The sequence below is a fragment of the Balaenoptera physalus genome (assembly GCF_965194825.1).
Source record: "Balaenoptera physalus genome assembly, chromosome: 6".
Lineage (NCBI taxonomy): Eukaryota > Metazoa > Chordata > Mammalia > Artiodactyla > Balaenopteridae > Balaenoptera > Balaenoptera physalus.
Window position 1 is genome coordinate 92,412,673 of NC_138885.1, and position 12,825 is coordinate 92,425,497.

At 36.4% G+C, this 12,825-nt stretch overlaps 1 protein-coding gene across 7 annotated transcripts in view; it reads right to left on the reverse strand.

The window, feature by feature from the left end:
• ALS2 (alsin Rho guanine nucleotide exchange factor ALS2) overlaps window positions 1-12,825 on the reverse strand; it is a 90,490-nt gene that overhangs the window by 19,560 nt on the left and 58,105 nt on the right. For all 7 annotated transcript variants that reach the window (XM_082466933.1, XM_082466934.1, XM_082466938.1 and 4 more), the window contains exons 18-23: window positions 7,717-7,919; window positions 7,532-7,597; window positions 6,404-6,502; window positions 3,989-4,153; window positions 2,739-2,850; window positions 2,449-2,526 (exon numbers count right to left, since the gene is read on the reverse strand). In XM_082466933.1, the coding sequence (XP_082323059.1) occupies window positions 2,449-2,526; window positions 2,739-2,850; window positions 3,989-4,153; window positions 6,404-6,502; window positions 7,532-7,597; window positions 7,717-7,919 (723 nt within the window). The remainder of the gene's footprint in view (window positions 1-2,448; window positions 2,527-2,738; window positions 2,851-3,988; window positions 4,154-6,403; window positions 6,503-7,531; window positions 7,598-7,716; window positions 7,920-12,825) is intronic.

Below are 12,825 nucleotides of genomic sequence, written 5' to 3' on the forward strand. Positions count from 1 at the left end.
GTTCGAGCCCTGGTTTGGGAAGATCCCACATGCCGCGGAGCAACTGGGCCCGTAAGCCACAATTGCTGAGCCTGCGCGTCTGGATCCTGTGCTCCGCAACAAGAGAGGCCGCGACAGTGAGAGGCCCGCGCACCGCGATGAAGAGTGGCCCCCGCTTGCCGCAACTGGAGAAAGCCCTCGCACAGAAACGAAGACCCAACACACCCAAAAATAAATAAAGAAATAAATTTAAAAAAAAAAAAAAAAGTAACTGTGAATGATCTTTAAAAAAAAAAAAAAAAGAACAAAATACAAAAATCAATTGTATTTTTATATAATAGCAATGAACAATCCAAAAATAAAATTAAGCAAATAATTCTCTCTATAATAGCATCAAGAAGAATGCTTAGGAATAAATTTAACCAAAGATATGCAAGAGATGCACATTGAAAACTACAAAACATTGCTGATAGAAATTAAAGAAGATCTAAATAAATGGAGAGACATTCCACATTCATGGATTGGAAGATTCAATATTATTAAGATGGTAATTCTTCCCAATGATCTGTAGAGTAGATTTGATCTGTAGAGTAAAAATAATCCCTATAAAAATCTCAGCAGGCTTTACTGCAGATTTTAACAAGCCAGTCCTAAAATTTATATAGAAAGGCAAAGGATCCAGAATAGCCACAATTATTATTAAAAAGAACAAAGTTGGAAAACTTACACTTCCTGATTTCACAACTTACTAGAAATCTATAGTAATCAAGACAGCATGGTACTGGCATAAGGAGAGACATGTAGATCAATGGAATATAATTCAGAGTCCAAAAATAAACACATTTTATAGTGAATTAACTTCAACAAAGGTGTCAAGAAAAGTCAATGGGAAAACTTGCTGAAGCAATTGGATACCCACATGCAAAAAGATCAATTTAGACTTTTAATTCATATCATATACAAATTACCTCAAAATGAATCATAGACATAGAACATAAGAGCTAAAACTATAAAACTTTTCAAAGAAAACACAGAAGAAAATCTTAGTAACCTTGAGTTAGGCAAAGATTTCTTAGATATGAAATCAAAAGCATAATTCATCATAAAGTTTTTTTGATAAATTGGACTCCATTAAAATTAAAAACTTTTGTACTTCAAAAGGCACTATTAAGAAAACAAAAAGACAAGACACAGACTACAAGAAAATATTTGTGAACCTTGTTATCTGATAAAGAACTTGTATCCAGACTATATAAAGAAATCCTTAAAATTCAATAAGACTATAAACAAGCAAATTCTTAAAATATCAAAATATTTGAATATACATTTCATCAAAGAAGACAGATGAATTGCTAGTAAGTACATGAAGATATGCTCTATAATGCGTCTATTAGTCATTTAGGGAAAGTCAATTAAAACCATATCACTTCACACCCACTAGAATGACAAAGAGGAAAAAAAAATAAAAAATATTGGCAAAGATGTGAATAAATTAGAATCCTCATACACTGACGATGGGAATGTAAAATGATGCAGCCACTTTGGAAAACAGTTTGGCAGTTTCTTAATATGTTAAACATCAATTTTCCATACAACCCAGCAATTGCACTCCTAGGTATCCACCCAAGAGAAATGAAAACACATGTTCACACAAGAAGTTTTAAATGTAAATGGAACAGAAACAGACTCACACATACAGAAAACAAACCTGTGGTTACCAAAGGGGAGTGGATGGTATAAGGACAAATTAGGGGTATGGGATTAACAGATACAAACAACTATATATGAAATAGAGAAGCAATAAGGATATACTGTATAGCACAAGAAATTATCCCCATTACCTTGTAATAACCTATAATGTAGTATAATCTGCAAAAATACTGAGTCATTATGCTGTACACCTGAAACTAACACAATATTGTAAATCAACCATATTTCAACTAAAAAAAGAAGAAGTTGCAGTCAACTTCAGTACTCATAGTAGCCCAAAGTTGGAAACAGTCTAAAGTTGGAAATAATCCAATGCCCATCAAGTGGTGAAGGGATAAACAAAATGTGGTTTTTATTCAGTAATAGAAAGGAATAAAGTACTGCACATGCCACAATATAGAAAAACCTCAAAAACATACTAAATGTGAGAAGCCACAGGGAAGAGAATACTTGCTGTATGATTCCAATTATATGAAAAGACCTGAAAGGGCAAATCTATAAAGTCCATCAGAGGTTGTCTGGGACTGGAGGTGGAACCAGGGAGTGACTGCAAATGGGCAGGAGATGGTGAAGGAAATCTTTTTGGGTGATGGAAATGATCTCAAACTGGATGGTGGTAATGGTTGCACAACTCTGCGTATTTACTAAAAATCATTGAAATGTATGCTTAAAACAGGTGAATTTTATTATAGGTTAGCTTTTTTAAAGGTCAGGAAAAAATTAGTAAAAGATTATCAGAGAAAGAAAGAAGTTTCCAACCTTTCCACTCAGGGTCCAATCATCTGAAAATTCTCCCTCATAGATAGTATCATCTTCAGAAAGTAAAACTCCATTTCCCTATGTGAAGAAACAAAACAAAAATCACAACACATAAAACACACAGTAACTTAGGATACCCACAGTCACATCCCCCAGAGCCTTACATAATCTTAAGACAAGAAAAACAGTACTAGGAAAGGTAGAACACTAATAAAAAGATGAGTTAAAAAGTTAAGGACATAGGAGTTTCAAAAAGTCAACAGTAACTATATGTAAAATATTCCACTCACCATCATTTTATTAAGGTGGAAGTTGCCTTCATAGTATAATCCAAACTGGGTAACTACCACACCATTCCCTTGACATACATCATCTTGCCACATTCCCATGTACTTCTCCCCTCTGCAAAGAAATAGGAGAAAAAAAAAGAAATGAAATAAAAAATCAATGATGATAAAGATGAGGTGGGAGAAAAACAATTATCACATGGGAGGTACCAAGCATCACCCCTAGGTTGGTATCTGTTCCATTTCTCTAGTCAAAGTGGTCAACTCTGTCTCCTCAAACATGGGACAATGTGATTGTAAAATATATCCCACTCAGAGCAATGTTCTCTCAGGAATTTAACATTATAGTCTACCAGACATAGACCTGTATATACTTCCAGTACTTCCTTGATAACCTTAAAATATTTAATTAATGCCAAGAATTCAACTCTAAATAATGTCATCAAAATGAGTCACTCAAAAGGTAGGCTCAAACCTATGCACAATATTTTCTCATCCAAAAGTTTACTAACTTAAAAGAAATGGGATTTATCATAAAAGAAGGTTCATTCTTCACCTACTGAAACGTCGAGAAATCTTACTAATCTCCACTAAAAAAAATAAAATTAGTACAAACTGCCTGTTAAATAATCATGGATTTTAGTGATAACAGCAAAAATTTTAAAATCACACATTATGACAATAATATGAGAAGAAGAGTATATATTTAGTCCAAAAGCAAATCAGGCCAAACCAAATACAGGGGCAAAAGAACTATATTCCTCCCCAAGTTAATTGAATTTAACCAAGCTTGATTCCTGGGTTGCTGGCATGGTTACAAGTCTCTAACCTGATAGGAAGACCTAGGCAGAAAGGTGTTTAGATACTATTCTATGACCCCAAAAGGGAATTTCCATTGATCCTCCTAACCTTTTACTCCTGTTACCTACTGACTGCATTAAAGGTTTCTCTCTGTATAACAGTCAAAGGTTTGGTAGCCTCTTTGAGACACTAAAAGCTTTTTATGTGTGAAGCTTTAAGGAAAATGGTACCAATGTTAATTTTGAATGATCTTGATCTTGTAAAGAAGTAACCTGTTGTTTGGTTCACAAACAAATGCATAAAATGACACCTGACAACTCTGTCTTATTAAAAATGTTCGAAGTACTGTCAAATTAAGGTGCTCAGCCTTCATAAAAACATCAGTTTTTGGAGAAGTAGAGGAACCTTATCCTCTCACGCTAAACTGTGAGATTAGAAGCAGGGTACTGTACCTAGTGATATCATCAAAGACACCGTATCCTGCTTTCTTATCCATTACCCACTGGCCAATGAACATACTGGGAGAAGATGAAGTCAACTTTCCACTTCGTAGGAGACCATGACCATGACGCATGTTATCTTGAAAACAGCCTTCAAAAACTTCACCAGAGGCGTAACTGTGGTTAGAAAGAATGAATAAAGATCACAAGCACACTGAGTTCTGATGCTCATTTTTACAAAGTTTAGGAAATTCAAAATTATACTCATGTCTCACTGGTAGCTGTAATTATTTGTTTATATGACTATTTTTCACCAATCAAAAAATCTCTTTTTTTTTTTTTTTTCTCATGGCTTTTTTTTTTTTAAAACATCTTTATTGGAGTATAACTGCTTTACAATGGTGTGTTAGTTTCTGCTTTACAACAAAGTGAATCAGCTATACATATACATCTACCCCCATATCTCCTCTCTTGCATCTCCCTCCCACCCTCCCTATCCCACCCCTCTAGGTGGTCACAAAGCACCGAGCTGATCTCCCTGTGCTATGCAGCTGCTTCCCACTAGCTAGCTATTTTACATTTGGTAGTGTATATATATCCATGCCACTCTCTCACTTCGTCCCAGCTTACCCTTCCCCCTCCCCGTGTCCTTAAGTCCATCCACTACGTCTGCGTCTTTATTCCTGTCCTGCCCCTAGGTTCTTCAGAACCTTTTTTTTTTTTAGATTCCATATGTATGTGTTAGCATATGGTATTTGTTTTTCTCTTTCTTAGTTCACACTGTATGACAGACTCTAGGTCCATCCACCTCACTACAAATAACTCAATTTCATTTCTTTTTATGGCTGAGTAATATTCCATTGTATATATGTGCCACATCTTCTTTACCCATTCATCTGTCGATGGACACTTAGGTTGCTTCCATGTCCTGGCTATTGTAAATAGAGCTGCAATGAACATTGTGATACATGACTCTTTTTGAATTATGGTTTTCTCAGGGTATATGCCCAGTAGTGGGATTGCTGGGTCAAAGGGTAGTTCTATTTTTAGTTTTTTGAGGAACCTCCATATTGTTCTTCACAGTGGCTGTTATCAATTTACATTCTCACCAACAGAGCAAGAGGGTTCCCTTTTCTCCACACCCTCTCCAGCATTTATTGTTTCTAGATTTTTTGATGATGGCCATTCTGACTGCTGTGAGGTGATACCTCATTGTAGTTTTGATTTGCATTTCTCTAATGATTAGTGATGTTGAGCATCCTTTCATATGTTTGTTGGCAATCTGTATATCTTCTTTGGAGGAATATCTATTTAGGTTTTCTGCCCATTTTTGGATTGGGTTATTTTTTTGATATTGAGCTGCATGAGCTGCTTGTAGATTTTGGAGATTAATCCTTTGTCAGCTGCTTCATTTGCAAATATTTTCTCCCATTCTGAGGGTTGTCTTTTCGTCTTGTTTATAGTTTCCTTTGCTGTGCAAAAGCTTTTAAGTTTCATTAGGTCCCATTTGTTTATTTGTGTTTTTATTTCCATTTCTCTAGGAGGTGGGTCAAAAAGGATCTTGCTGTGATTTATGTCATAGAGTGTTCTGCCTATGTTTTCCTCTAAGAGTTTGATAGTGTCTGGCCTTACATTTAGGTCTTTAATCCATTTTGAGTTTATGTTTGTGTATGGTGTTAGGGAGTGTTCTAATTTCATTCTTTTACATGTAGCTGTCCAGTTTTCCCAGCACCACTTATTGAAGAGGCTGTCTTCTCCATTGTATGTTCTTGCCTCCTTTGTCATAGATTAGTGACCATATGTGCGTGGGTTTGTCTCTGGGCTTTCCATCCTGTACCATTGATCTATATTTCTGTTTTTGTGCCAGTACCATACTGTCTTGATTACTGTAGCTTTGTAATATAGTCTGAAGTCCAGGAGCCTGATTCCTCCAGCTCCGTTTTTCTTTCTCAAGATTGCTTTGGTTATAAAAATCTCATTTTTGAATGACTGAGTCTAAGAAGTTGAAGATGCTGTGGGTGGTATTTTGTGTTAACATGGGGAAAAATGTGTATTTAGTCCCTTACAGGAAAATGAAATAATGAGTCATCTCTGAAAGAATGACAGGCTTTGTCCATATCAGAATCATGCAGTAAATATAAGATAAATTTACAAGCAAGGTATTTAGGAGATTCTATGAGAAAGTTATGGTTTACAAGGCTTACACAGTTTTGTGAAGAACTAAATAATAACCTAATATTTTCATCTTGTGATAGATGAGAGGTTGTTCTTTTAAAGAAGACTCTATATAGTTCTATATAGTTTCAGTCATAAGAAGAATAAACAAAACTTACTGCTTGGAAAATTTGGCTACACAAACATTTAGGTTTAAATGATTCTTTGAAAAAGCAACACCAACCAGTCCAGCAACATTTCTAATGCTATTACCTATAGACTCCTTGACCACACATTTTTCCTTCTTTCCAATGGCCCACATAATGGTCTTCTTTGTTCAGTGCTTTGTTTGGGATTCTGTATTCTCCATACCTGCCAAGGGGAATAAAAACATCTTAAGATGCATTATGCCATATTCACCTTTTATGTGTATACACTGGCAAATATAACAAGAACAGAGAAAAGATCTGTTGATACCTAGAGGAGGAAAGGGGTAAATGGGGTCTTGGTTTAAGCTGTTATCTATTACCTAAGCTATGTGGCAAGTCTTAGAGGAGTGGGACATCAACACCACTACACAGAGCAATTAGGTGTTTTATCCCAAGTCCAATGAAAAACAGAAAACCTGTGGTTTAGGCCTATTTCCGCCACTAATTAGCTGCATCACCTTGGGTAAGTCCAGGTACCCAGCTCCCTCATCTGTGTAATAAGGGGGGTAAATCAGATTATCTCAAGTCTCTTCTCATTCTGAAATTCTATTAAATGGAGATTAAAAGACATCGTAAAACTTTATATTATCACACACAAAAAAAATCACCTACACAATTTATATAATAATCTTTTGATATAGTAAAATATATCAGTTCTCTAACATGATACAAAATACTTCACTGCCATATATTTACAGTGTTAGAAAACATAAGTTTATATAAAAATAGTGTCATTTGAGTACCATTAGGATACAATATCATTTAGAAGATTTCCCCCTCAACAGATCACAGAAATTAAAGATGAATTAAAACTACTGAAAGGAAAATTTCTCTATGTCCTTTGTGTAAAGGGGGCACTTCTATATCAACAATCTCAACATCAACATTACCCAAGGTCCTCAGTCTTTACAACTAAGAAATGGATAGAAAACACAGTTCCACGTCAACAGATGTAGGCTGTGTAACTTGAGGTAACACAGCTGTCAAGGTAAGTGATTCATTCTAGACAAATCAAGGCTGCACCCTGGATTCCTAGCTCTCTTCATGTTCATACAAGTGCATTATAAGTCCTAATCCACTTCCAAAAGCACAAAACAAAATTCTACTAACTGTCTTGAAGATAACTCTAAACACAAAATAACATAATTTAAGTCTGTAGTTGAATTTACACTCATGTTCACGAAGTTCTTACCCATCTTCCAAGCCATTCCTGAACATGCCAGAATACATCTTTCCATCTGGCCACTTCAAAACCCCTCTGCAATGCATAAGTAAAGAATAATACATGTCAATTAATGTTTCTGATAATCAGTACTTTTGCAGTAATTAGACTACCATCCTGCCTCCAGGCATAAATCCAACTGTAAACATTCTCACCTGCCATGAGGTTTCCCTGAAAGCCAGCGTCCATCATAGGTTGCATCCTTTAGGCGAGGATCCTTGTAAAAAGTATATTTGGCACTGCGTGAAATGGGTGGTTCCTGCCTTTGAATACTGCTGCCACTTCCATAAGGTGGAAAATCAGACGTCCCCCTCAAAGCCTGATCCACAGCTTGGCTTATAGCCCGGAGCCACTTTGTCTAGGAGCAAAAAGTAAATTTCAGTAAGCTTAAGGCAACAACTCATCAAGCACCGCTTTAAATCCTGCTAGCTTTCCTTGGTGTGAAAAAACTTCTGACTCCTAATACTCTCCTTATTGAGTAATACTGATTGGCTCTTGAAATAAACTGCTTTATGTTTTAAATTGCTGCACTAAAACAACAACAGAGAAGCAAGAAGAACTACAATCCTGCAGCCTATGGAACAAAAACCACATTCACAGAAAGATAGACAAAATAAAAAGGCAGAGGACTATGTACCAGATGAAGGAACAAGATAAAACCCCAGAAAAACAACTAAATAAAGTGGAGATAGGCAACCTTCAAGAAAAGAATTCAGAATAATGATAGGATGATCCAGGACCTTGGAAAAAGAATGGAGGCAAAGATCGAGAAGATGCAAGAAATGTTTAACAAAGACCTAGAAGAATTAAAGAACAAACACCTAGAAGAATTAAAGAACAAACAAACAGAGATGAACAACACAATAACTGAAATGAAACATACACTAGAAGGAATCAATAGCAGAATAACTGAGGCAGAAGAATGGATAAGTGACCTGGAAGACAGAATGGTGGAATTCATTGCCACGGAAGAGAATAAAGAAAAAAGAATGAAAACAAATGAAGACAGTCTAAGAGACCTCTGGGACAACATTAAACACACGAACATTTGAATTATAGGGGTCCCAGAAGGAGGAGAGAGAGAGAAAGGACCCGAGAAAATATTTGAAGAGATTATAGTCAAAAATTTCCCTATCATGGGAAAGGAAATAGCCACCCAAGTCCAGGAAGCACAGAGAGTCCCAGGCAGGATAAACCCAAGAAGAAACAGGCTGAGACACATAGTAATCAAATTCACAAAAATTAAAGACAAAGAAAAATAATTAAAAGCCACAGGGGAAAAATGACAAATAACATACAAGGGAACTCCCATAAGGTTAACAGCTGATTTCACAACAGAAACCCTACAAGCCAGAAGGGAGTGGCACGATATATTTAAAGTGGTGAAAGGGAAGAAACTACAACCAAGATTATTCTACCCAGCAAGGATCTCATTCAGATTCAATGGAGAAATCAAAAGCTTTACAGACAAGAAAAGCTAAGAGAATTCAGCACCACCAAACCAGCTCTACAACAAATGCTAAAGGAACTTCTCTAAGTGGGAAACACAAGAGAAGAAAAGGACCTACAGGGCTTCCCTGGTGGCGCAGTGGTTAAGAATCTGCCTGCCAATGCAGGGGACACAGGTTCAAGCCCTGGTCTGGGAAGATGCCACATGTCGCAGAGCAACTAAGCCCTTGCGCTACAACTACTGAGCCTGCGCTCTGGAGCCCATGAGCCACAACTACTGAGCCCACGTGCCACAACTACTGAAGCCCACACGCCTAGAGCCCATGCTTGCAACAAGAGAAGCCACTGTAATGAGAAGCCCGCGCACCACAAGGAAGAGTAGCCCCCGCTCGCCACAACTACAGAAAGCCCACGTGCAGCAACAAAGACCCAATGCAGCCTAAAATAAATAAATTAAATAAATTAATTTAAAAAAAAAGGACCTACAAAAACAAAACAATTAAGAAAATGGTAATAGGAACATATGTATTGATAAATACCTTAAATGTGAATGGATTAAATGCTCCAACCAAAAGACAAAGGCTTGCTGAATGGATACAAAAACAAGACCCATATATATGCTGTCTACAAGAGACCCACTTCAGACCTAGGGTCACATATAGACTGAAAGTGAGGGGATGGAAAAAGATACTGCATGCAAATGGAAATCAAAAGAAAGCTGGAGTAGCAATACTCATATCAGATAAAATAGACTTTAAATCAAAGAATGTTACAAGAGACAAGGAAAGACACTACATAATGATCAAGGGATCAATCCAAGAGAAAGATATAACAATTATAAATATATATGCACCCAACATAGGAGCACCTCAATACATAAGGCAACTGCTAACAGCTATAAAAGAGGAAATCGACAGTAACACAATAATAGTGGGGGACTTTAACACCTCACTTACACCAATGGACAGATCTTCCAGACAGAAAATTAATAAGGAAAAACAAGCTTTAAATGACAAAATAGACCAGATAGACTTAATTGATATTTATAGGGCATTCCATCCAAAAACAGCAGATTACACTTTCTTCTCAAGTGCACACAGAACATTCTCCAGGATAGATCACTTCTTGGGTCACAAATCAAGCCTTAGTAAATTTAAGAAAATTGAAATCATATCAAGCATCTTTTCCGACCACAATGCTATGAGATTAGAAATAAATTACAGGGAAAAAAACGTAAAAAACACAAACACATGGAGGCTAAACAATACGTTACTAAATAACCAAGAGATCATTAAAGAAATCAAAGAGGAAATCAAAAAATACTTAGAGACAAACGACAATGAAAACACGACAATCCAAAACCTACGCGATGCAGCAAAAGCAGTTCTAAGAGAGAAGTTTATAGCATTACAATCCTACCTCAAGAAACAAGAAAAATCTCAAATAAACAATCTAACCAAACAAACTAGTGGTTACCAGTGGGGAGAAGGAAGGGGGAAGTGGCAAGGTAAGGGTAGGGGATTAAGAGGTACAAACTACTATGTATAAAATAAATAAACTACAAGTATATGTTGTATAGCACAGGGACTATAACCAATATTTTATAATAACTTTAAATTAAAAAATTTGAATTGCCAAAAAAAAAAATCTAACCTTACACCTAAAGGAACTAGAGAAACAAGAACAAACAAAACCCAAAGTTAGGTAGAAGGAAAGAAATCATAAAGATCAGAGCACAAATAAATGAAACAGAAATAAAGAAAACAATAGCAAAGATAAATAAAACTAAAAGCTGGTTCTTTGAGAAGATAAACAAAATTGATAAACCAAGAAAAAGAGGGAGAGGACTCAAATCAATAAAATTAGAAATGAAAAAGGAGAAGTTACAACAGACACCGCAGAAATACAAAACATCCTAAGAGACTATTACAAGCAACTCTATGCCAATAAAATGGACAACATGGAAGAAATGGACAAATTCTTAGAAAGGTATAACCTTCCAAGACTGAACCAGGAAGAAATAGAAAATATGAACAGACCAATCACAAGTAATGAAATTGAAACTGTGATTAAAAATCTTTCAACAGGGCTTCCCTGGCGGCACAGTGGTTGAGAATCTGCCTGCCAATGCAGGGGACACAGGTTCGAGCCCTGGTCTGGGAAGATCCCACATGCCACGGAGCAACTAGGCCTGTGAGCCACAACTACTGAGCCTGCGCGCCTGGAGCCTGTGCTCCGCAACAAGAGAGGCCGTGATAGTGAGAGGCCCGCGCACCGTGATGAAGAGTGACCCCCACTTGCCGCAACTACAGAAAGCCCTTGTACAGAAACGAAGACCCAACACAGCCATAAATAAATAATTTTTTTTAAGAAGCAAAAAAAAAACAAACAAAAAAACCCACAGCACCTCTTCAAGGTCCCAGAAAGAATCAACTCTCAAAAAAAAAAAAAAAAAAAAAAAATCTTGCAACAAACAAAAGTCCAGGACCAGATGGCTTCACAGGTGAATTCTACCAAACATTCAGAGAAGAGCTAACACCCATCCTTCTCAAACTCTTCCAAAAAATTGTAGAGGAAGGAACAATCCCAAACTCATTCTACAAGGCCACCATCACCCTGATACCAAAACCAAAGATACTACAAAAAAAGAAAATTACAGACCAATATCACTGATGAATATAGATGCAAAATTCCTCAACAAAATACTAGCAAACAGAATCCAACAACACATTAAAAGGATCATACACCACAATCAAGTGGGATTTATCCCAGGGATGCAAGGATTCTTCAATATACGCAAATCAATCAGTGTGATACACCATATTAACAAATTGAAGAATAAAAACCATATGATCATCTCAATAGATGCAGAAAAAGCTTTTGACAAAATTCAACACCCATTTATGATAAAAACTCTCCAGAAAGTGGGCATAGAGGGAACCTACCTCAACATAATAAAGGCCATATATGACAAACCCACAGCAAACATCATTCTCAATGGTGAAAAACTGAAAGCATTTCCTCTAAGATCAGGAACAAGACAAGGATGTCCACTCTCGCCACTCTTATTCAACATAGTTCTGGAAGTCCTAGCCACGGCAATCAGAGAAGAAAAAGAAATAAAAGGAATACAAATTGGAAAAAGAAAAAGTAAAACTGTCACTGTTTGCAGATGACATACCATACATACAGAATGCTAAAGATGACACCAGAAAACTACTAGAGCTAATCAATGAATTTGGTAAAGTGGCAGGATACAAAATTAATGCACAGAAATCTTTTCTATTCCTATACACTAACAACGAAAGATCAGAAAGAGAAATTAAGGCAACAATCCCATTCACCACTGCAACAAAAAGAATGAAATACCTAGGAATAAACCTACCTAGGGAGACAAAAGACCTGTACGCAGATAACTATAAGACACTGTTGAAAGAAATCAAAGATGACACAAACAGATGGAGAGATATACCATGGTCTTGGATTGGAAGAATCAATATTGTGAAAATGACTGTACTACCCAAAGGAATCTAAAGATTCAATGCAATCCCTATCAAATTACCAATGGCATTTTTTACAGAATTAGAACAAAAAATTTTTAAATTTGTATGGAGACCCAAAAGACCTGGAATAGCCAAAGCAATCTTGAGAAAGAAAAATGGAGCTGGAGGAATCAGGCTCCCTGACTTCAAATTATGCTACAAAGCTACAGTAATCAAGACAATATGGTACTTGCACAAAAACAGAAATATAGATCAATGGAACAGGATAGAAAGCCCAGAGATAAACCCACACACCTATGGTCAACTAATCTA